General features: G+C 42.0%; 1 protein-coding gene and 2 long non-coding RNA genes across 4 annotated transcripts; 2 read left to right on the top strand and 1 right to left on the bottom strand.

Moving 5' to 3' along the window:
* The first annotated feature begins 1562 nt into the window (after positions 1–1562).
* On the top strand, positions 1563–10090 carry LOC134169578 (uncharacterized). The gene is made up of 3 exons (XR_009966930.1): positions 1563–2642; positions 8448–8623; positions 9746–10090. It is a non-coding gene; the product is annotated as an uncharacterized LOC134169578 (long non-coding RNA).
* Positions 2123–3921, bottom strand: LOC134169579 (uncharacterized). The gene is made up of 2 exons (XR_009966931.1): positions 3805–3921; positions 2123–3332 (listed from the first exon to the last, which is right to left on the bottom strand). It is a non-coding gene; the product is annotated as an uncharacterized LOC134169579 (long non-coding RNA).
* Positions 10091–13997: 3907 nt separating the features above from the next.
* On the top strand, positions 13998–24729 carry KBTBD8 (kelch repeat and BTB domain containing 8). Of its 2 annotated transcripts, none has more exons than XM_062630276.1 (4): positions 13998–14157; positions 16376–16586; positions 17241–18355; positions 21039–24729. In XM_062630276.1, the coding sequence occupies exons 1-4, from the start codon at positions 14142–14144 to the stop codon at positions 21500–21502; spliced, it is 1806 nt and encodes a 601-aa protein (XP_062486260.1). In that variant the 5' UTR covers positions 13998–14141; the 3' UTR covers positions 21503–24729. The 2 variants fall into 2 exon arrangements, with proteins under 2 accessions (XP_062486260.1, XP_062486261.1); XM_062630277.1 differs by having other exon boundaries at positions 13999–14157; positions 16427–16586.
* The last annotated feature ends 90 nt before the right edge of the window (positions 24730–24819 follow it).

The raw sequence follows: 24819 nt of genomic DNA on the forward strand, positions 1-24819 counted from the left end.
CATCTACCTGGACTTGTGCAGTGTGTTCGACACTGTCCCACACGACATCCTTGTCTCTAAATTGGAGAGACATCAATTTGATGGATGGACCACTCGGTGGATAAAGAACTGGCTGGATGGCCGCACGCAAAGAGCTGTGGTCAATGGCTCAGTGTGCGGCTGGAGACCAGTAACGAGTGGTGTCCTTCAGGGATCTATGATTCTATGTGTGTATGGTTCATAAAACAAAATCATCAAGTTCCAACCCCCCTGCCATGGGCAGGGACACCTCACACTAAACCATGTCACCCAAGGCCCTATCCAACCTGGCCTTGAACACCGCCAGGGATGGAGCATTCACAACTTCCCTGGGCAACCCATTCCAGTGCCTCACCACCCTTACAGTAAAGATCTTCTTCCTTACATCCAATCTAACATGCAGCTGGGCAAAATATTGCTTACACCACTTTTTTTTTTTTTCTTGGAATAAATCAATTTAAGAAAGTTACATTAACTGTCTGGGCAGCAGGTTACTTTCTCATTTCAAATTACCATGTTGTAGTGCTTTAATCATCAAATCATAGAATCATAGAATAATTTGAGTTGGAAAGGACCTTCAAAGGTCATCTTATCCATGCCCCCTGCAATAAGCAGGGACATCCAGCCTGGCCTTGAATATCACCAGGGATGGGGCATCCATCACCGCTCTGGACAACCTGTTCCAGTGGTTTTACCACCCTCTTTTAGTTCAAAATCATCACCCCTCGTCCTATTGCAACGGTCCCTGCTAAAAAGTCTTCCATGTCTCTCTGATAGGCTCTTTTTAAGTACTGAAAGGCTGCAATAATGGGCTCTGTTTATGATGATGCCCAAATATTTATTGATTTTGTTATTGATCAGAAGGTTGCCAAGTTACCTGTTAGCCACTGGGCTACTCAGGAATTATTGGTGTACAAACTGCAAACAGAAGAAGGAAAAACCCAGCTTGGATGATGTATTGTTTTGTGTGATTGGCCAGACAGTGCCAGCAAAGAGAGAGAGTGGAGCTACATCCATTGGCAGGGGAAGGTTTCTGATGGACAAAAGCAGAGCAAGGCAGGCCAAGTGCTGCTTATAGTTCTGTCTGTGCTGGCCATGCTCCTTCAATGGATTTCTGAATGGTACCAAACCCAATTAAAATGGCAGTAAGGAATTCACACTGGCACACTTTAAAGCAGTGAGCATTTTAAGCAGCCTGACAGTGAGAGTAATTTTGCTCAGCACTGGAGATGGACTTCTTAGATGAAATAGGAGAACTACTGAAACAATCAAGGAATCCTGTTAATGTGCTTTTTTTCCTTTAGATACGAATAACCACATTTTCACCTCTCTCCTACTGACACTGACCTGGTCTGCAAACAGAAACAAACCACTTCAGCTTAATTTATACAGGCAGTGACCCTGCAAGATGCAGGACAGGAAATCTGGGTTCAGCTTTCTCTCCATTGTGCCCAGGAGCTTGAGGACACAGGAAAATCGCAGAAATGCCAACTTAAGTTTCTTTATGTCCCTCCACTGTCCCTGAGCAAACCACTGGTCTGGGCTCCTGGTGTCCCTATCACAGCCTGGTCATCCTGGAGAACCAGGAGAGGCTGAGATGGATATCTCTTCAGTGTTACTCTGAAGCCTGGAACATGAAGCCCCTTCAGAAAGGACCAACAGTGTCTCCTACATATGAATAGCTTGAAAACCTGACCAATCTCACTAGATACCTCTGCTACCACAGAAACAAGCTACCACCTAGAGCAGAGATTCTACTGGGGCAGCCAGGCAGAGCAGGCTGGACCCTTCTCCTGAGTTACCAGTACTTATGTCCAGCTGTATAACCTGAAAACAGCCATCAGCACGTGAACAAAACTGGGTGTTCACAACTGAAAGAGGAGCTTGCACCAGCTTTGGATAGCAATAGTCTTTAGGCTTTGCAGCTTGGGATGCTAAGAAGGTGCTGCAGCATATTGCCTTGTAATAACATGAAGCAAAAACTCAGCACAAAGTCTGTGAACCAGATAAGATTGATTAAACAATTTCTAACCAACGGGGTTGCACATAAAAATTTTATTAAAACCTCAAGTGCTAATTTTATTTCCTGGGTCTGTCACTGCTATTTTTTTCTTTTTTTTTTTTTACTCAGTAGTGATAATTACTACATTAGAAATTAAATGAACCTCATATACTACATCTTTCAGACCTCCTAGGAGAGTTGTGAAAGTGATTTAGAGAAGTGAATTTGTTATTGTGCCTAATCAAGTTACAGTAATTGTCACCTATAATTTTAGCTTGACTGCTACGTGTTTAATTGGGAGCTTTGCCTTTGAATTTTTGTAACTGAGCTTCTCTGTGACTGTTCTCCTACTTCCCATCCCTTCCCAAACCCACTGACAGAAAACAAATCACTGCATACAGCTGTGCCATTAACAGCACTGCCGTTTGCTGCTACATTGGTTTCTTCATCAACCTGAGGTGCTGCAACATCAGGTGATTTTCCTTGCGAGACCAGCACCAGGTTGTCTCCCTCTAGGTCATTATCACAGCTGTGTAGGTATCAGTGGCAATAAAGGGGCTTTCTGGCCTACAGGAATCCTTAGTAGGGCTGTAAGTATTGCAGTACTCTGGGGATTGCAAAGGTAAGTCCTAGGACTGTCTTACATGTGTTGGGGTGCCTGCTGCTCTGCTCTCTACCTTGTCCTTCAGAGATGCTGGGCCATGTGCTGCCACCTTAGAAAAGCTTACTAATAAGTCCCTTAGTCTGATTGCCCCAGTCAGGCCAACAGATTTGCCCTCCATGACCTTTGCAGGACAGCAAACTGCCAAGCAAGCCGAAGGGTTTATAGGACAGCAAGATGAGACCTGCAGGTGAGCGGCAAAGTAAGATACAGTGGAGCCAAAGGCATCCCAATGCTTCTTAACAAGATCCCAAGCTACCCTAGTTGGAAGCTGAGTCAAGGGTAGGCTTGTGGAGGCTGCTAATGCTTCCTCCCAAGCAGACACAGTTAGTTTAATGCACAGGTTCCTTTCTGTGGTCTGAGATCTGGGTCATTTAGTTCTAAAACAGGCCTGCTTGTTCCTCCTTCCCTTTTCTTGCTAAAGAAATGGGTTTAATGCACATACATATATGCGTGCGTAAAGCCCGTTTCTAAGACAAGGGGTTTGCACATATATAGACCCATGCAGACTTAGGCCGCAAGGAAATGAGGGTTTTTCTGGATTTAGGGAAGCTGGGGATAATTATGAACATGGAAACTCTAAATGCTTCATGTAATTATTGATCTTCAACCCTCCTGGATGCTTGCCCAATATCAGATTGAAGAATGAGGCTGCTTCTGAGCAGGACAGGGACCTGCTGGAGAGAGTCCAGCGCAGGGCAACTAAGATGATAAAGGGAGTGGAGCATCTCCCTTATGAGGAAAGACTGAGGGAGCTGGGTCTCTACAGTTTAGAGAAGAGGAGACTGAGGGGTGACCTTATTAGTGTATATAAATATATAAAGGGGGAGTGTCACGAGGATGGAGCCAGGCTCTACTCAGTGGCAAACAATGACAGGACAAGGGGTAATGGGTACAAACTGGATCACAAGACGTTCCAAGTAAACTTGAGAAGAAACTTCTTCTCAGTGAGGGTGACGGAACACTGGAACAGGCTGCCCAGGGAGGTTGTGGAGGCTCCTTCCCTGGAGACATTCAAAGCCCGCCTGGACACATTCCTGTGTAACATTATCTAGGTGTTCCTGCTCCGGCAGGGGGATTGGACTAGATGATCTTTTGAGGTCCCTTCCAATCTCTAGCATACTGTATACTGAGCAGCCCTCTTCAACATAATGTAATACTTGCCCCACTGCGGTCACGTAATATATAAAACCTGCTTAGTTTAGGTTGGGATCAGGCTCTATGGTTTTAGACAGTCTATTATGGATCCTTAAAGATCCAGAAAGGCTACATTATGTTGATGCAATTAATGGTGGTTATTTGAAGCTATTTACCAATGTAACACTCACAGAAATTGTGCTTGTGTGGCTTTGTGCTTCCATTCTAGAGTGATGCGTGTAGAATAGCAGTAACCTTGTCTTTGAATAATGCATGTTGTTTGTCAGCCACTCTTTAAGCCTTTGTGCTTAACCACAGAAGATTAGCGTTTTTGTTTCCTTTTTAAACAAAGGTTTGGGGTGGAGGGAAGGGGGGAGTGTTGATTTCCTTTCTAGCTTACTTTAAACACTTCCCCAGGCTTTCAGTCTGTAACTTAGCTATTCAAATTGGGGTATTTTGACCTTAGAAGCATTTTTTGCTGGCTCTTAGGCCTGCCAAATTTTATAACTTTCTAGTAAATCATGAATAAGTTGAAAGGCTGTAGAGTTTTCTTCCTAATTTCTCAAGGGTCCTTTTATTTCCTAATTTGTTTTCATCCCATGTTATTTACTAACTCTAACCAACTCTTCTGGTATTGTTCCAGTCCACAAGTGTGGGAAGGTTTGGCAGGTAATGTGTAACAGCAGAAGGGGTTTGAAAGATCCTGGCCTTGAAATGAATATTGTTGGTTGGAAATTGGACTGCATTCATTATGTGCTGGTGTTCTTCTGAGCTTTGTCTTCAAGTAAGGATGCCCCAGTGGTGTAAGCTAGGGTTCTGAGGTGATGCTGAATTGCACAGCTGCAGCACAGAAATACTTAGCCTCAAAATCAACAGGATGTAGTTGAACCATAGCAAATTAAGGCTTGGGGGTACATTTTCTTTGCATCTGTTTTGGGGTCATGCAAAGTAGTGTTTGAGGGTGTTTTGCTTAAATTGAAAGTGAATTTGCCATACCGTATTTCAGGGAAGGAGGACAACAGAGGTAAGACAAAGGGTTTGCAGTACCACTAGCTGATGGGATGACAACAGGAGGCAGCTCACTGAAACCAGCCTGGCAACTTGACGGGGAGCTCCTGACCAAGAAGTCACTCAGTCAATGACATAGCTCCCTTGACTGTGTGTGGATCCACACTAGCACCTCATATCTGAGTCATCACTGGCACACAGAGCAGCCAAGACCTGTTGGCAAGAGCATATCACTGAAGGGGAGATGTTTGGGTTGTCATGTTGACAGATTTAATACAGAAATGTTGATGTGTGTGAAGAGCTCTATGGACATATTTGGTGAAGGAGAGGTTGGGGTGAGATCATGGTTATAAGGAAACAAATTCCCTATTTCTGCAAGGCATCTCTGATTTCCACACTTATGTGTGTTCTTTTTCCATGCTCTTTATTCAACTTTGAATCTCCCTCTGATGTGCCAGGTGAGGTCTGCCAGAGGATGGGGTGACAGAAGCTGGTACATGGCCACGGCTATTTGTGGAGCACTGTGGTGTGACAGTCACAACTTCCTCTGGCAGTTGGGTTGGACTATCTCCTTTTTGCCATTGCTGCTGCTTTTCTTTTTCTCTTTATGCCATAACATTTAGGAAACAAAACCAGAATGCTCTTGGAAAACAAAATGGATTTTTAGAGACTGCTGTGTTACATCCCAAACTTTGCTGTGCAAACTTTCCAGTCAATCTAATTTTCAAAAATGCTGGCACTGAGCTTCTCACCCTTCCCTTATTGATACCATTCAAGCCTCTTCTTCTGGAACTGCAGTTTGTTCCCTGTCGTGTGCATTTGCCAAGAGCCAGTCCACAGCTCCCACACTGACATGTGGCTGAAATGACAGCTCCAGCTTTCACACACTAGTGCACTGTAGTCGCTGGGGAGTTTCTCTAGTTTCTCTGTTCCTGTTCCACTATTAGGTTTCAAACCTCCCTGCTGAGTAGCTGTCCTCAAGTCACATCAGGTAAGCTTAGCTATGCATTGAATTCGGAGAGTGGAACTAATCCCACATTTCAGCTTTAGATAGAGAACAATGAGAGAGGGAGCTAAGCCTGGCCTCTGTCTGCAAGGTAAGGGTTTTAATATATTAAAAGAAACAGATGCCCTACTAAAGCATGTGTGTTGCATCTAATTGCAGGTCTACATCTGAGCTGAATGCCAGGCCTACATATTTGAGTTAAAATATGTATAATGCATAGTGTATTACACACATGTCTAAATTATGTGTATTGTTCAATGTGTGTATGTTTTGGTTCATTACTCCTGACAGGAAAGCTGTAATGCCAGGCTCAATAGTCTGTATAAATTCAGGAAGCTACTATCATTAGCAGAAAGGAGCCGACCTCAACAAATACATACTTCTGCTTTCCCAACTCTTGACACTTACATCCCCAAGTTTCATCTCCACCGCTCTGTGGAGGAGTGACTGGCTCACAGTGAATTTTCTCCCAGCATTCCCTTTGCCTGAAGGGGACATTTATATTGACTATGATAGAAGTGAGTTTAAATTCTTTCAATGATAAGATGAATCTTTATTCAGATCTGAATTTATAAAATCCTTATTTATAAAGATTTGAATCTTTTAGCTGAAAGGAGCGGATATGCTAGCTGCTAAAAATGGTACTTCATTGTCTTACCAGTTCCCCAAAGTGCACTTGCTATTTTCTTTGGCAAATAGAAGAAAAATTAAATTTTTCTTCATTTAAAATGTAAAAAGAATGGTGAGGGAGTGCCCCGAGATCATGCCTGCACAGTGCATGCTAGAAATGAGAACAATCTCTGCAAGAAGTGGCTTTAAAATTACTTTCCCTTTTAGCATTTATACTATTGCTATGATTAGTAAAAGAACTGAGTTCTGAGTGCACTCCATGCCTATGACGAGCAAGCACGATCAATGTGAGAATGAAAGTCCTCACTCATTCTCCCTGCCCTTCAATTCCCATGCTCCTTGTTTTGCTGATGAGCTTTGCCTTCAAGTTTGTTTAGGGCAGCAGGAGTCATGGGTCACTTCCCAGCAGGTGGACGAGCCCTTCCCAAGCCAGGTCTTGGGAGGGATTGATGAGCTGCTGAGGCCTGAAGACTTCCCAAGGAGCTGATGGGTGTGTGGGCCATAGCTGACCCAGCCATTCCCGCAGTCATGTTTGTAGGCTTGCTTTCTTGGAATCCCTTCCCCTTTCCACCCAACAGCAAAAAAAGTGAATGCCCTGCTAGCTCCAAGTATCACATGAACCATTTTATCTTAACTATTTTTGCTTGGAAAGCTCTTCTTTATTCTTCTAGGTTAAAGAGCAGGCATGTTGTCTCAGCACAGTTAAATCCCACAGCTTATTACCATGAAATACATGAGCTTAGAGGATATGAAAGTGTTCCATCCAAGAGGATATGAAAGTGGACTACCTAGAGAGAGTTCAAGGCCTCCTCTATGAGGACCACAGTTCCAGGCTTTAAAGGTGTGTCAGGATTTTCAAAAAGGCAGGTTGCAAAATGGCCTTTTAAACCGGCAATTGTTTTCCATATATCATCAAAGCAGACTCTTGGAGGAGCCATTCAGTTTGGAAGGGTTCCTCTGCTTCAGGGGTGCAATGGCAGCATGTGCAGGGAGAGTTCGGCTGGCTGCAACTTGACTGGCTCAGAGACCCAAGAGCAGGTTAATCACTGAAGCCTTTAGAGCCTAAATTGGGTGTCTGGTGTGTACTGCAGCTGGCATCATTGCAGCTTTACTGCTGCTAGTATGTCCTTGGTGTGTATATACATAAGTATATACCTGAACGACCTTATCTGAAGGAGGGCGGGGTTCAAATGGGAGAAAACCCTGTTGTCCATCTTGCTCCTCTGGAATCCAGAATGAGTCATCTTCCTTTCTGTATATTCAAACACAGTATTTGCAAATAACGTCTAGGAATCCACCCATTGTCTGACTTCCAATTATCTGATTTACTCTGCTGCACAGGGATTTTAGAGGAAATAACCTTTCATTCTTTTTAACACACAACAATTAAATACACTTTTACAGTCAATAACAGACCAGGATTCTCTGAGGACCTCAGCTCAGTGTCTCTCCATTCAACAATAAAGCTACTGACCACAATGAGATAAGGATCTAAAGCCACAATCAGAAAACAAAAATTGCCAGTACCCAGAAATATGTAAACTGAAGTTGTCCTGAACAGTGCAACATTCCAAATCAAGCCATAGAACATAAATGATGCAGCTGAGTTTGGGTGAGTCAAGCAAATAAGGGCAGGTAATGAGACCTGTATCTCAACCCACTACTTTAAAAACCTAGTACCAGGTATTAAACTTACTTCCTTATGAAAGCTGATCCACTGGGCTTTCCTCTATACAGGAAAGCAAATACAGGGACACTTCTAAAAATATTCACACTATCCATTACCCTTTCAAGGATGTTAAATTTGTTTATGATTGTTACCTTTCTGCATTTAGTGAACAGGTCTATAATCCCACACTGCCCCATCTTGTCAGACAGCATTGACTCAAAAATGCCCCTTAAGAATCAGACGTCTGCTAAGACACTTTTTTTAAGCAATGGGCCTTTTGTGTTATGAAAATAACTGCAGTGTATTAACCTTTCAGAGTTCTTCAGGCTGAAAGACTGAAGGGGAGAGATACTTTCCTTCCTGTTGCAGCTCCAGGGATTGTCTCTTCTGTATTCAACTTCTTTAAAACACACACACAAAAGTTACTGAAGGGAGAAAGAGCTAAGAAACTCAGCAGCTCTAAGCAATAACTTCAGAATGGCTCACTGGATGGTATTGAGTGGTTGAAGTTTACTGTACTATCCCTAAAAAGAAACAAATAATGGTTGCAGCTATGCCAGCTCCCCCAGTTAAGAAGGAAAATGAGTTTGCTCTTAACCTTCATGACTTGTTCCAGCAGAAGTGCTTTATTTTTTTTCTCTCCCCTTTCCTTAGCCATCTGTACTCTTTGGGAAGTGGCTACACCTTTCCCCTGGTTGAATCCCATTCTGACTAGTGGATGGATCAGTTTACACCTACATTACTGCATTGAAGTCCTAGCTCTTAACTGTAAGAGCTGACCAGGCCATTGGTGACCTGGAGGTCTGTCTGGGTTTTTTACATGCAAGCTGCAAAGTTCTAGTAATACACACATGTAGGTAGAAGCAAAAGTGGATGCAGAAGAGAAGGGGCAGTAAGAAGTTACTGCTCTTCTCTGTTGTGGCTTCATCCAGCATTACAAGGTTTGGTTTTGTCTGGGCCCACTGGATGTAAAGAGGAGGTAGCTAGAAGGGTTTGGAGATGAGTTTAAACTACTTGTTGCAGCACAGTTCTGAGACAAGCTCAGGAACATGCCTCCTCCTGCTCTGGATGGGGCACATTCCACCTTTGTGTGTGGTTTGGTTTAGAGAGTGGCCCAGAACCCTGCAGAATATGGATCATATTTGCCAGTGAGAGGGATTTTGGAGACTCCAGGTATGATACACAGTGTTTGGTCCAAAGCTGCAAGAAGCTGCTGTTTATTTTTCAAGTGGTGCTTTTAGACGGCTTTCAGGAATAAGAAATTAAACATGCACAGATGTGCATGAAATACTGACATAAATATGTTATCTACAGTTAATTCAGTCTCTGAATGCTCCAGTGGGGCCACATTTTTTGGTGGCAGCCAGGCTCTGATGCACCCCTCTGTAACAGCCAAGAGAATCTTAAAAGTCGTGGCATGTTAAGGAGGGATGATCATAAAAATATGATTAGAGACTTGACAAATCTGAATAGAGCTCATACATGGAGTCTGCTGTAACCCAAGCAGCGTCATTCCCTTTAAGGCTGCTGTTGGGTTATACCTGCTGGACCTCTTCTTTTTGTCCCCTGTGTAGAGCAGATCCAGTGGAGTACCGATTTCCCATCTCTACGCAGATACCCAAGCCTTCTGTGTTAGGCTCCTAGTAATGACAGACTGCTCTTGGGAAACTTTATGTCGATGATGAATGAATGGGTATTTTCCTCTGAAGTGGCTGCTCCAGAATACATCACTCTCACATCATCTAAACAATGCTGGTCATCCACACCACATTTCCAGTAGCTGCTGGGACTCCTGAAAAGGGTAGAGCTTGTTATTCAGAGATAAGGAGGGATTAGCTCTGCGATCTCAGTCAGCCTTAAGAGGAAGGTTAAAAACTTTGGGAGAAGGAAGTATGTGTGTGCATGCACATGTGTCTTCCAAAACAACAGATGGTTTCAATAAAGTTGCTCCTGCTGCTAGGAAGTGGCACTTCTTGACATTAGCAGAGCCATATCTCATCAGGGTTCTTGTTTCTACCAGCCTGTCTCGGCAAAGTCAAATCCACTGTACTGTATGTGGTAATCAGAAAAGGCACTCTGATATCTGCCCCATTAATTGCCCCCTGCCGGCTTTCCTTCTCTCTTGATGTAAGGCCCACTGTGCTCAGTATGGAGGGATCTATCAGATTTGAAGGGCAACCTTAGCTAATGATCTGCAATTCCCCCTACTTAAACTGCAGCAAGAGCTGTCCTTTTAAGGATCCTGCAAGAAATGCATTATTTCTGGGAACCGCTAAACAAAAACCTCTCCACTTCAATCGATACATCAATGTATTAAATTATTGTGCAACTAAATTAATGTGCCCCTTGGTGACAGGATTGCAGAAAATGAGCAGTGTTTTATGCATTAAAGCCAAACTGGTAAAAGATTGTTTTCAAGGTTAGATTGTGCCATAGTGAATATCAAGATTTTTCCTATTAAAGTATGATGGGGTTTCAGAGTGCAGTTGTCACCTCTATTGCTTCTTACAGACTCACAGCACAAATTAACATGTACAAATAACTGAAGAGTTGTAAATATTAGTTATTGAGACATCTGGGAGACAGCAAGGAATATTATTTACTAGTATTTGATTTGAATTTTATAATTAAACAGTTCTGCTGGAAATTAATGCTTGTCTTCTTACCTTGAGCAACTGATTAAAAGAGACCTTTCAATGTTGCTGTAAAAGACTAAAAAGCTGGTTGAACAACCCCCTAATTCTATATTTCTTTACATTTTAGTCCAATTGCATTTATTATCTTAATTTTGCTGGCAGGAGGCAGTATGAAAAGTCTTACCTAATACTGAGTAGCAAGAGCTGGCATTATTCAAATGCTCTGTGCATTATCTCTTGCGCAGCAGGAGCACAGGGGGTGGCTTGGGCAGTTCCCTACCAGATGACCCAAACCAATAATTTGCCAAAGATAGGAGGCTTTCTTGGTCTCTGTGTTGAAGGCAGATGAACCACAGCTCTCTAATTAACTTGTTCTGTAGGTGTAATGAAGGAAAGCATCTCAACAGGCTGAGAGAGTTGGGCTTGTTCAGCTGGAGAAGGCTCCAGAGACCTTAGAGCAGCTCCCACTGGCTAAAGGGGCTGACAAGCAAGCCAGATAGGAGATTTTGACACGGCTTGTAGTGACAGGACATGGGGGAATGGCTTTAATCTGCCAGAGAGGAGACTGGGATGAGCTCTTAGGCAAAAGTTCTTCCCTGTGAGGGTGCTGAGGCACTAGCACAGGATGCCCAGAGAAGCTGTGGTTGCCCCATTCCTGGCAGTGCTCAAGGCCAGGCTGGACAGGGCTTGGAGCAACCTGCTCTAGTGGAAGCTGTCCCTGCCCATGGCACTTTCCCCACCAAGTGTTTTCAGATGTATGTTTTCAAGCTGTATCTGAAGGAATGATAAATTAGGTGTGAAGCTAAAGCATAGGTGAAAGCATCCCAGTCCCTCAATAACCAGCACCTTTTGGATTCTTGCAACATGTCAAAATGGTATCACTAGTTTCAGTGCATTGCTGACCAACAGAAAACGTAAACCAACCAAAATACAAACCAACAAAACCACCCTACCCAAACTAATTAGAATATTGATAAAGGAATTGACATCAATATGTCTATCCATAGCTCCCCTGTGTCTCCTGGGAAGCCAAAATCCATGAAATCAAATAATTTCATCAACAGCATGCAAGTAAATTAGTGTCAGCACCAAGCTGAGAACCCAATATTCTGACTTGTAGTTCTGTGCTTGAATAGAGGGCCTGCATCGCTTTGCAGGCAAAACAATGACGGAAGAGAGAAAGAAAAGGATGCAGCAGATGCAAAGGGAGCTGGAACTCATTAAGCATCTTGTAATTTCTGAGAGAAAGGTTCCAAAATTTGTGTGTAATGCAAATGCCATTTCTAATACCTAGCTTCAGCATGTTAGGTGACTGACATGGATTTCAGAGCAACTTGCACAGGCACATGCTTCTCATTTTGCACCTCAGTGATCCAGTAAATAATATGCAGAGATAGGTGAAAAAGCAGGTCCTTGGATTTCTGTGGGTGTGCTCGATTGTGCTAAGTCTTCTAAGTACTAAGGACTAATAGTGAAGGCTTCCACAGAGGAGAGGCGTGGTGGCATATTACACTTGAGAAGACTTCGAACTAAGATAAATAGTTGATACCAATGCCTCCTGAAGAATATTTAAACCTGTTTGTATCGCAATTTATGTGCTTCACCAAAGGCCATACAAAGATAAGCTATTTCAAGAAAAGCTTTCACGCCAAAGTATGGTTCAATGTGGTATCTGTATTAAAAAACATTCTATGTTTTGCTTTTGCATTTTGAATGCTAATCCAGTCCGGCCCAAGTGTCCCCAGCAAAGGAAATGAGCTGTATCAGGCAGTATAATTTGCTGCAAGGTAAGAATAGAGGTATTCTTCTTCCCTCCGTTTTACATTCCAAGGGACAATTTCACAGGCCGTGCCATTGCTGAATGGGGAAATTGGAAAAACTGCAGGATTGATTTGCAGACGCAAAGTTCTATTTTCTTTTACACCTCCTTCTTCAGCATCTCTATCATCCCTGTGCTATGTGGCGTTAGTATCGACAACAGCCTGGACGCCACTGATAATTGCTAAACTGGGAAAAAGCCGTGCCTTGCAAGTGAAAGCAAAGCCACGTCAACAGCAGGCAGACGACACCGAGTGGTAGTGTTCTTGCCTTTAAATTCATCCACTTTAGAGCACTGGTGATGGACCCATGTTACTGTTTCTGAGAATTAAAGGGAAATGTATTTTACAAATATAATTTAAATTGGCTTGGCTTGCAGTTTTTAACAGAACTTCCCAGCTAGAACCTGCAAAGTTGTATTAAATCTATTTTCATCAAATCCAGAGAAACATACTGGACTTTGTCATGCTTCCATTATGGTTAATTCTTCATTAACTGCATTTCACAAAGGAGGAAAAACCCCACTCCTGCAGCAAACTTCTGAGAATGACTCAGTTACCAAGAACGAAACCAGTGGCCAGTGGCTGGAGAGAACTGGAAAAGCTGGTGAATATCAGCCCCTTGATCTCTGGGATGGAGAGAAATGTGCTTTTGTGGTATTAAAGGTCACTGCCAACAAAATGGTTGCTTGTTTGCTGGAGTTGTTCAGCTGCTCTGTGTGTAGGGCTGGTTCAGCACCAGCCACACTGCGCTGGGTGCTGTGAACAATGGTAAAATAAAGACTCCTGGCGTGATGAGCTTTCAGACTAAGCAGTCCATTATGCTCTTCATTAAAGGTCAATTCCGCCTTGCACAGCTCTGGGTCTTGCATCCAGAGGCTGCCCTGCCCCAACCACATCCTTGCATTATTAGGATGATGGCAGGCATTTTCATCTACCCCGTTTCTGCCCGTTTTCCAGCAGTGCCCATGGTGGCTGCTCTGCCCGGCCTGCTGGGCCCACAGCTTCTGGGTAATGCCTCTGCTCCACTTTGGGAGGGTCTGCAAGTCCGTGAGCGCAGGAGAGGCAGCACAAGGGCTGATAAAGCAGGAACCGGGATGGGTTTATTTGCGTGGAGAGGCCATTTCTGCTGCGTGCCCGTAAAGAGCGGCAGACTCACAGCAAGGTGCTGAAGGATGCCCGCTCCCCCCTGCCTGAAGGCCCCAAAATGGCTGCTCCGCCCTGGGGCGCGTTGCTACGCGACGGGCAGAACCCGTCCCCACGTCCCCCTCCGCCTCCTCCTTTAAGCTACAACACCCAATCAGACCGCCCCGCGGAGAACTACAACTCCCGGCATGCCCCGCGCGGCCGGGGGCGGTGCACCGCCCGGATGGAGCCACGCACTACATTTCCCGTCAGGCTGTGGGGGTTGTGGCCAATCAGCGCGTCTCAGGTTGGCCGGTGCGAGGAGCGGGGTTGGCTTCCGCGGGAGTAAGCGGGCCGCGGAGAGGAATCGGAGTGGGTGACATTTCCTCTCGGGCCGCCCCTCTCTGCCGCTGCCTGAGCGGGGCCCCGAGAATGGCAGCGTTAGGAGGTCGGTGCGGCCGGGCCAGCCGTGTGGGGGAGCGGGCTGGAGGGGGAAGCGGCTTGTGGGATGGGGCACTCGGGGTGGGGTGGCTGCTGTGGGGGGCCTGTGTGGTGAGGGATGTCTGGGGAGGGGAGGCACACAGAGGAGGGGAGTGAAGCCTTTATCTGGGGGGTGGCCGTGGGGAGAACCGAGGTGGGGGTCGCTGGGCTGAGGGGTGGATGTGAGGGGGGACGGGCCCGGGGTGCTTGGATGAGGGGCCTGCGGTGTGGGGAAGGTGATGGCAGAGGAGGGTGTCCGAGTGGGTTGTGTGCAGGGGTGTGAGGTGAGGGATGGTGTATGGGCAGAGAGCAGGGCCGCGTGAGGTGTGCGGCAGGGCTGGGCTTTGTTAGGGTAGAGGGAGGGTTTCCTGAGAGGGGCACCTCAAAGCTTGTGGTCTGTGTGAGGGGAGCTCAGCCGAGAGGGGTTGTGCTTGATGAAAGGCGTCTATGAACGTGGATGTGTGGGGAGTGGAGAAGGGAGGGGGGTCTGAGAAATTAACATGGAGAGTGTTTTGGGGTGATGTCTGTCAGAAACAGTTAAATTTTGAGGTGCAAGTGAGAGGAATATTGACAGAGGATAAAGATCCTTGGGGCAGGATAAGGGAAATGAAGGTGATTAAAATGATTGGGAAGGTTTTATGGGGTGAAAGCTGAAATGTGGATAGTGTAAGGATTAAATAGAATACATGCATGAGTACCTATTCTAGCATTAGACGGTGGCTTGCTTGTATTTGCTCATTGCCCGAGTTACTGTCAGGGTCAGAAAAGAACTGTTTTACATCTTTTTCACTGTTAGAAAAATAAACTCTCCTGCAGTTAGTAGCTACATCAGAGCTTTGTGTACATCAAAGCTGTGGTGGGTAGGAAGCCTTGGAGCCGATTTAACAAAGTATTGTTTACTTGGAATTTGCTCGCTGGTGATTGACACTATTTCTAAACAAGCACCAATTCTCCACTTCCCTAATGATTGGTGAGGTTTGAATGTTGGAGCTCAATTAGTGTGATAAATTTGAATCCCCTGTTGTAGATTTTACCTGAAGTATTTACTATTGTATGGGAGGAGTAGGGAGGGAGGGACGAAAGTGTTTTGAAGACTTTTCCTAACAGTATTTTATAGAGACACTGATGATATTTGGCCCCAAGCCTCCCTGGGAAATGTGTGCCCAACAGCAGATCCCCATTGATTTAATTGTGCCTGCTCAAAGCTGTGTCTTAATTCTGAGTAAGAGAAACTGTAACTGCTGTTTATCGCTATGAATTAGAATTGAAATTTCCTATTCATCATCGGCATTGTTGTTTGCTGTCCTCTTTGCCCCTTTGTGTTGCCTAAAGTTTGTTGGAAGCATTCTCTGTTGCAGTCAGCAGCTTTACCTGATTTGCAGCTCTTGCCACCTAATGTTTTTCTTTTGAGCTCTCCTTTGTTGTTGTTGTTGCGTAAAAATTTGGTTGCTATTACGAAACAGTTTTTCGTGCTTGAGGTATTGCTCAATTTTCACTTTGGGCTTTACTTCATTAGGCACATCGCATGTTACTTAGAATAATATGCTCCACTCCATTCACTTTTCACAATGATATGTGAGCTCCTTCATAGCCAAGCAATTTGATATGGCAGTTGTGTTGTATTTGTAAAAAAAAAAAACATTTAAGCATCCATACAAACTGATGTGAATTTAAGTTTGTTGCCCAACATATTTACTGTTTCTTCATGAGTCCATGCTATTAACCATCACTTGTGTAAGCTAGAAGCCAGTTCCTGTTTCAATGTGAAGTTAAGCTTGTGCATATAGACTTGTGTAATGATGATGTAGGCTGGAGGCTTATGTTATTCTTCTGCATTCTTTGGTTTTCCTGTTTTATAAGTCAGTAAGCTTTGTGATTCTTGACTTAATTTCCCAGTGATACGGAGTAAGCATGAACTATTTGGTGTTTTTTTTTTTTCCTTAATGTTAATAGATATAATTTAATGGTTAATGGTAACCAATGCATACATTGAAAAAAAAAAGATATCTTTATATCTTTACTCTTGAAAGTGTTAGACTTGCTGTTGATGAATAGTGACAATGTGGAAGTATAAAATATTAATTTGAGCTAATTCTTGCTCCTGCATGGTTTTTCTTTGGATGGAGAGCATTGCGGTATTGTATTTCTTGTTTGTTAGTTAAACAGTTTCAATTTTTGCCTTGTAGAACCAAGTAAGTTTTCACAAACACTGAACGGAATTCCTTCTTCAAACCCAGTCAGCAGTGGAATGGACCCCTTCCATGCTTGTAGTATTCTTCAACAGCTGAAAACCATGTATGATGAAGGACAACTGACAGATATTGTAGTGGAGGTGGATCATGGGAAAACATTCTCCTGTCATAGGAATGTTCTTGCTGCAATCAGTCCTTACTTCAGGTACAATAGTCCATTGTTCTAGTGATCAAAAGCAGAATTATAATTGAAGTTCATTATTAAAATTAAAAATCACACCTATACTAATATTCCATGGAACTTGGTAATACAGTGAACCTAGTTAATAAAGGTTATTGTTCTCTTCAGGCCAGTGAATTAGCAGTGTCTGTTTATAAAATGAGTTTCACTGGAGAAAATGTTACATGATTTAACAAAAAAAAGAAAAACAAGCCCAAACAAAATTGCATCCAGTTTTGAGGGTATCTTGGATACAAGAACAGCATATTTAAACTACTTGTTTCCTTTTAAAGTTATATATTCTAGTATGCTAGAATGTGCATGTGAAATAACATTTTGAAAGTTGAATGTGAAGACTTGCGCATGTCAAGAGCTTTGCTTGTAAACTGAGTGAATTTTAATATGGGGTTAATGAGATAATTAAGCAAGAAATTTGAGTTTGCCATTTTTGTTTCAGCAAGTCTAGAACTGATCTTAAATTTAGGTATCCAAACAAGACAGTGTAACATCAGTGATAAATGTATTTATGCTGATACAAGGGCAAACTGATTGGGATTAGCTGTACAATATAACTTCATTTCTCATACATGTACGTGGAAGGTGATTACAAATAAACTGCTGAATGTTTCTCTTTTGTAGATCTATGTTCACTAGCGGCCTTACAGAGAGTACCCAGAAAGAAGTTCGTATAGTTGGTGTTGAAGCAGAGTCAATGCATTTAGTATTGAACTATGCATATACCTCCAGAGTAATGCTGACAGAGGCCAACGTTCAAGCTTTGTTCACTGCAGCTAGTATCTTCCAGATCCCTTCCATACAAGACCAGTGTGCTAAATATATGATCAGTCATTTGGACCCACAGAACTCCATTGGGGTGTTTATCTTTGCTGATCACTATGGTCATCAGGAACTCAAAGACAGATCACAAGACTACATTCGTAAAAAGTTTCTGAGTGTCACCAAAGAGCAAGAGTTTCTTCACTTGAGAAAAGACCAACTGATAAGTATACTCGACAGTGATGACTTAAATGTAGACAAAGAAGAACATGTTTATGACAGCATTATAAGGTGGTTTGAGCATGAACAAAATAAGAGAGAAGTGCACCTTCCAGAAATATTTGCCAAATGCATCCGTATGCCTCTGTTGGAAGAGACATTTTTAGAGAAAATCCCTCCCGTGTTTGCACAGGCTATGGCCAAAAGCTGTGTACAAAAGGGACAACATAGTGCCAATGGCTATACACAACGGCTTGGAATGACCGCTTCTGAAATGATCATATGCTTTGATGCTGCCCACAAACACTCAGGAAAGAAGCAAACAGTGCCTTGTTTAGATTCGGTCACAGGGAGAGTGTTTAAACTATGCAAGCCACCAAATGACTTGAGGGAGGTTGGAATTCTTGTATCTCCTGATAATGATATTTATATTGCGGGTGGTTACAGACCAAGCAGCAGTGAGGTCTCCATTGACCACAGAGCAGAGAGTGATTTTTGGATGTATGATCACTCTGGCAATAGGTGGATTCCGAAAGCTCCTTTGTTGCGAGCCAGAATAGGCTGCAAACTGGTTCATTGCTGTGGTAAACTGTATGCAATAGGTGGTCGTGTTTATGAAGGAGATGGACGTAACTCACTCAAGTCTGTGGAGTGTTACGACAGCCGAGAGAACTGTTGGATGGCTGTCTGTCCAATGCCGGTAGCAATGGAGTTTCATAGTGCTGTGGAATATAAGGATAACATCTATGTTTTACAGGGTAAGGTGGTTTGACTACATGGTGTTTTGTTGGTAGTGGGGATTGTTCAATCTGACTATGCTCCCTAAGCACCTTGGAAAACCTAAATTTCCCGGACATTTAGAGTATACCTGGAACAACAAGGTGGAATGAAGGCTAGGGAAAGCAGTGGGTGAGGAAGAGTGAGGTTGCTGCCTGAGTTCTCATGCCTTGGGAATGTGTACTGAATTGTAGCATTGAGTATTGCACAAATGGCAATTTTGGTGGTGCTAAGTCAACAGTATAGTATTAAATTTTACTGTCGAAATTCTTTATTAAATCTTCATCTGGTTGAAATGCCCTAATGTTGAAGAAAAGATACTGTCCTCTGAAAAAGCAGGTTTCATTTTATTTAGCTAAACCTGTGAAAATTCCTGGTGTCTGTATTCTTGGTGACCACTGAAAACCTTCATTTCATCCCCTACCCTGCTATTTGAAGTCAACCTGGAAACTAAGAAAGGTGATTTCTCTTTCTAATTAGCTCTGTTTCTTTGATCAGTAATTATATAGTGCCTTTACATCCTTTCTTCAAGAAAATAATCGGACTTATTGGTGTATTAGATATTATTAAATTAATAAACAGGATAATTATCAGAATGGATCAAATAATTTATTATTCATTCTTCTATAAAATACCTATTTGTATTTTGAGCCATACAGCAGTCTGCGCATAAAAGGGCAGAGACTGGTCTATGGGGCTGTAGTGAGAGTCCCAAGAAGTGGAGTGAAAGAAGAGAGGGTGTCTTGGTTATGTTTTGCTAAAGGCCACCTCTGAAAACACCTGCAGAAGTTGGAGTCCTAGATTCACATCAACACCCTCTTTGGGTTGCTCTCCATACAAAGCTGGACCAGAAGAAAGAAATAGGATAGAGAATACTGTAAGGTCATTATTATGTACTTGAAGAACTCAAGTGGATTTCTTGACTTTGCTTTCCTGCTACTTGGTAAGGTTGGGCTTCCACATGACTGGGAGAGACTTCTGTAGTTTCTGTATCAGATTTGACTCTTGTTGATTGTGACTTTAAATAATTGTGTTACACTAGCAAGTTGTCTCTGTCTGTTCTGTTGGGTCAGACATCTGTTTTAGGTGGTTAGAAGAACACAAGAATATTTAATGTAATACTTTAATACAAGGGGTAATGGCTTTAAAATGAAAGAATAGATTTAGATGAGAGAAAAGGAAGAACTGCTTTTCAGTGAGGATTGTGAGGCACTGACACAGGTTGCCCAGAGAAGCTGTGGCTGCCCCATCCCTGGCAGTGTTCAAGGCCAGGTTGGATGGGGCTTGGAGCGACCTGCTCTAGTGGAAGGTGTCCTGCCCGTGGCAGGGGGTTGGAACAGAATGAATTTTAAAGTCCCTTCCAACCCAAACTTGTCTATGATTTAACTTGTTAAAAGCTTGTTAGAACTGCTAAAAAAATAAACAATTTTATAACCTGCATAATTTGTTTACAGATTTTAACTGCATTAATTCTGTGCTTCAGTGGTTTAAATGACAGCTCAATGCTTGCAAGGTATTTCACTGTGCAACCAGCAGATTACAAAGATTTAAGTTATGGGAAATAGGCAATTCTTCTGTTTGAGTGTGGTAGATAAAACCTTGATTGAGTTGCACTGAAGTAGTATAAAAAAGTTAACTTTCAGTAACTTTTCTAGAGAAAGGTAGTAAGTTTGAAGTAGTCAATAAGGATTGAATGTTTAAATACCAATGGAACATGAGCATCAGTCATAGGAGATTACACTTTGGAATAAAAATTAATTATCAAAAAATGTATTATATGTAAGGCTTGGCTTTTAAGTTGTCCCCATTTTATTGTATCACTGCGGTATTCTTTGTTATACTTGAGGTGCTTGGTTACACAGCAGCTTAATTAAGATTCTTAAAACAGCCATGTGAAATTATATATGGTTTGAATTATGCTGGTATTTGGCAAATGTTAGACCTTTATTTCCCCAAGCTTTACAAAAGACAGAGTAATCTTTATCTATTTTCATCAAGTTTGCAGAGCATAAGCTTTCAGTCAGCTGAACTGAGCCTGTAGATGCTTCTCTGTGCAGTGAACAGAAGAGATGTTTTGTAATCGCATCACGAAACTAATGATGAATCAGTAGCTTCATGCAAATACTCACCTGGCATCCTCCTAAGCAAATCAACCCAAATGTGTAACCCAGCTTCCTGATACAAATGGTTTCAAAGTCTGTGTGTGGTGCAAGACACAATTGTTTGCTCAGGTTTAATGACTTTCTGGCACTGAATTCAGGGACGCCATGGTCTGTAGATGACCTATTGTGAAGATGTTAAAGAACAAAACAAATACTCCAGACATTTCAAGCCTAGAATCTTAAGAGAATTTGTCCCACATTAGTAAGCATGGTTTAGAAGTATTGAAGGACATCTAGTAAATATGTAAAACATTGTATTTCTGATACAATTCACATTCCCTCTTCTTCGGCTGGAATAGAAACTCAAAGTAGTTTTTACTCATGTGTTTGTAACCTGGACGAAAGCAGGCCATGGTGCTAGGGTTTCTGTTACGGGATCAGGGCACTTAAAAATTGGTAGACTGTGTCTATGGAAGAACGTATCTGAAAGCTTAGTAGCTGCAGAATTACTGGTCTGAGAATGAAGCATAAGTTATGTTTTATTTTTCCTCTCTTTTTTCAGGGGAATTTTTTCTCTGCTATGATCCTCAGAAGGATTACTGGGGCTTTTTGACCCCCATGACTGTGCCTAGACTCCAAGGCTTGGCAACTGTGTACAATGACTCCATCTACTACATAGCTGGAACCTGTGGAAACCATCAACGTATGTTTACCGTAGAGGCCTATGACATTGAACAAAATAAGTGGACTCGAAAAAAAGACTTCCCTTGTGATCAGTCCATTAATCCATATATAAAACTCGTACTCCTCAAAAACAAACTCCATCTCTTTGTCAGAGCTACTCAAGTCACTGTTGAAGAACATGTTTTCAGAACCAGCAGGAAGAATTCACTCTACCAGTATGATGAGGTTACTGACCAATGGCAAAAGGTCTATGAGACTCCCGACAGGCTCTGGGATTTGGGCCGGCATTTTGAATGTGTTGTTGCTAAATTGTATCCGCAGTGTCTTCAGAAAGTTATTTAAATCTTGTTTGTTTTCAGTCACAGGCCTTAGTGATTTCAGTGGTGATATGATGCTAGAGAAAACATGTCTTAAAAGAAAACAAAGAAATCCTGTCAGTATTTATTGTAAGCTGAAACAGACCGTTTTTTGTGTATGGGGACGGGTGCTCTTTAAAGGTTGCAGTCTGGGGAGGGAATACTGGTTCAGTTTCATATTTACTGATGCTTTCCTGGGAAATGAGAAGGAGGTTACAAAGTGCAATTATCAGCATTCTTTTTTTTTTTTTCCTGGTAAACACTTGTTTACCATGTGTAGTCATGTCATACTAGAGGGGTGGTTTTGTAAGAGCAAATTAAGTGGAAGAGCCAGGATAACTATGCACTACAGTGAAAGAAAATCTAGCATTACTAGCTAAGGATGTCCAAGATGTTTTGAAGTGACTTTTCTTTTTTTTCCTTTCCTTTTTTTTTTTTTTTTAAATACGGGTAAATTTTGAGGCAATATCACTACGTTGGTTTTCTTTGGTTGTTTATTAGTCTAGATTGAAAGTACATAGAGGAATGATAGATCCTGATTCATAATGATCTCTCTTTTTTTTTGTACTATTTTTGAAGTCTGCGAAGATGTTTTGTGATGTTTGTGCACTACAATTTAGGAGGAAAACTCAAGTCCTCGAGTCAGAATTGGAGCACAGAGTACCTTTGCCCCGGATGGATCCTGTTCACATTACTGTACCACTTCTTGTCTGTGGATTTCTGAGCTTAATGATGGGGGTGGAATCCCAACACCTACTTTCTGCCACATAGACGTAGTGTTGTAAAACCATGTATTTTTTTTAACACTGCTTAACACCTTTTTTTCCATCCCATAAAGGGCTTTAACCCAAAAGTTGATGGTGCTAGTACGTTTTTAATACTTGTTTGTCTGAAATGGGCCAGCTTTATGCTACTGTTTAAGACAGCCTGTTAGTTTCCATGAAATGTGTCTGTCGTGAGGCCCTGTCCTGTCATCAGGTTGTCTTTTTTAACATAACATTTTTACTGCAGTGGTATTCTTGCACAGAATGGTGACAGGATACGGCCTTCATAATAGTGATTATTTTTCTTTTCTTTTTGTGTGGAGTGTTCAGTTTGTCTCCACTGAAGTACAGTGCTATGTGCAGAGTTGGCACGTGCTCCAGTAGTTTGGAAAAGCGTGGCTTAACTTTACAAGTTGTTGTTCTTTTCTCCTGGCAGTCAAGCCCTCAAATAATTCCTCTTTCATTCTGATCTATAATGTGAAAATTTGCACTACTGAGCTGTCTTCATTATCTGGTGTATTAAAGGAAAATTGACAATAAGTGTCCATGGCCTAAATGCTCTGAGGTGCAAATGCGCAATAGGAATCCAATGTATTGCAACACTTTTCTCTACGTATTTAACATTTAGTTTATTTTTGAGTAGTAAATGAGTTCAAAGTTCAACCTCTACTTCAGTACTGAAAACTGGATTTAAAAGGGAAAAGATGAATCCCAAAACATCTATGGGCTCACCAGGTTTACTTTGTTACAGCTCTAATTTTTGCAGAGCTGTGAGTATGTTATCTTACTCTTCCCTGTTTTCTCCAATTGACCTAAGGAAATCAGTTAACTTGCAGTGGCCATCGCTGACTGTAAGTGCTTACCACTATCTGGCTTCACAGCTGATATTTCAGTAAGCCAAATATTTAGCTTGTTGTTTATCCCCCCTGGCATGGCTGAGGATTTTGATACTGTTTGTTTACAACGTGGCGTTACTGTTCCCAAATGGGATCTTTCTCATCCACAACAATACATGCCTGGTTCTATTTCTTAATTCTTGCACAAAGTGTTTAAAAGGCAAAAACAAACACAAAAAACTGTGAAATGAAAAGGAGAAAAAAAGAAAAAGCCTCTTTGCATTACATACCTCATCTTCCAGAGACTCACCAAGCCGCTGCTTTTGAACATGAGCACCTGAATTGACACTTCTTGCTAAGACTGCATTTTCCAACAGTGTTGAGGTGTGTTGTTTTTTTGTTTAGTTTTCCTCTGGATACTGTTTTCAGTGTATCCATAGCCAAGAATAAGAGTGTTGGTGTTTTTTTTTAAAGGGCAACTGGCTTCGTTTTTACAATTACGCTTAGTCCTTGGCTAGCTCTTTGCTCTGTTGTAGGCCTCTAGCTGCAAGCTTTCTGAAGCACCCTCCCTAACAGTGTTGCATTTATGTGTAAAACCATTTCTTTGCAAAGTGTTATGTACATTTTTTTTCTCTCTTTTTTTTTGGTTGATTTTGGTTTTTTGTTGTTTTGGGTTTTCTTAAGCTTGGTTGAATATTTACAAGACTTCTTGCTGCTTTTTGACAATCTATATTTATTTAGTAGAACAAATTTCAATATATTACTTGAAACTATGAAATAGAATTGAGTTAGCAGTTGACTGGTCATGTGATGTATAGAAGTACAATATGCTGTGGTTAATTCTACAGTAGGTTTGTTCATTTTGTTTTATCTGCACTAAAGTACGAAGATCTCCATTCTGTTTAACCATTCAAACTGAGGGTGTGATCCAAGTCTGTTATGTGTTTAAAAGTTAAATCCTGGAACTTGCTGTGGGAGTAGAATATACTAAACTTTTTGCATGAGGAGTTTGTTGAGACAGTAATGTAGCTGTGACATTTTGCCAATTCTTAAATGCTTCTACGTCTTGCTGAAAGTCAGATTCCTGCTAAAGTTTTGCTTTAGAGTCAGGCTTAAGTAAACTTGCACAGCACAAGAGAAAAAAGTAATTGCACCAAAGGTACTGATAATATTTAAACAGTAATCTGTACATTTTCCCCCACTTGGTATTTTTTCTGCATTCATTTCTTGCCCTTTATTAAATGAATTTCTAGCATTGTGAGGACTTTGTGCGTGTAAATCTCTTCTTCCAGACTTCTTAGTTACTTTAGAAGGCAACATTTTGTAATTTACACTTGATTCCATCAGTAAAATTTAGCCTAACTAAAAGCAGTTCTGGTGCACCAACCATGCAGTGTGTGTATGTTCTACAAGAAATCGAAGAGCTCCCTGTTCGTAAGGCTGTTTAGAAATGGCATCCAACATTCAGTGCTCAGGTATGTTAGTAAGAAGTACTGTAGTCCTATGAGGGCAAATGTGTGGATTTTTAAACATTTTGCCATAATTGCACAATTTTGCATTTTTACTTAATGTCATGTTATGTTTCTTAAAATAAACCTATTGTTGAAATACAATTGAGTTCAACTGGCTTTGTGATACATTTCTTGCATGCTTTTTAGTAAACTTCTGCAAGTTAACCCAGTGATACATTGCTTTGATGCTTG

This window comes from Pezoporus occidentalis, unplaced genomic scaffold (assembly GCF_034315485.1).
Source record: "Pezoporus occidentalis ecotype Australia unplaced genomic scaffold, CSIRO_AGI_Poc_V1 ctg35, whole genome shotgun sequence".
Taxonomy (NCBI): domain Eukaryota; kingdom Metazoa; phylum Chordata; class Aves; order Psittaciformes; family Psittacidae; genus Pezoporus; species Pezoporus occidentalis.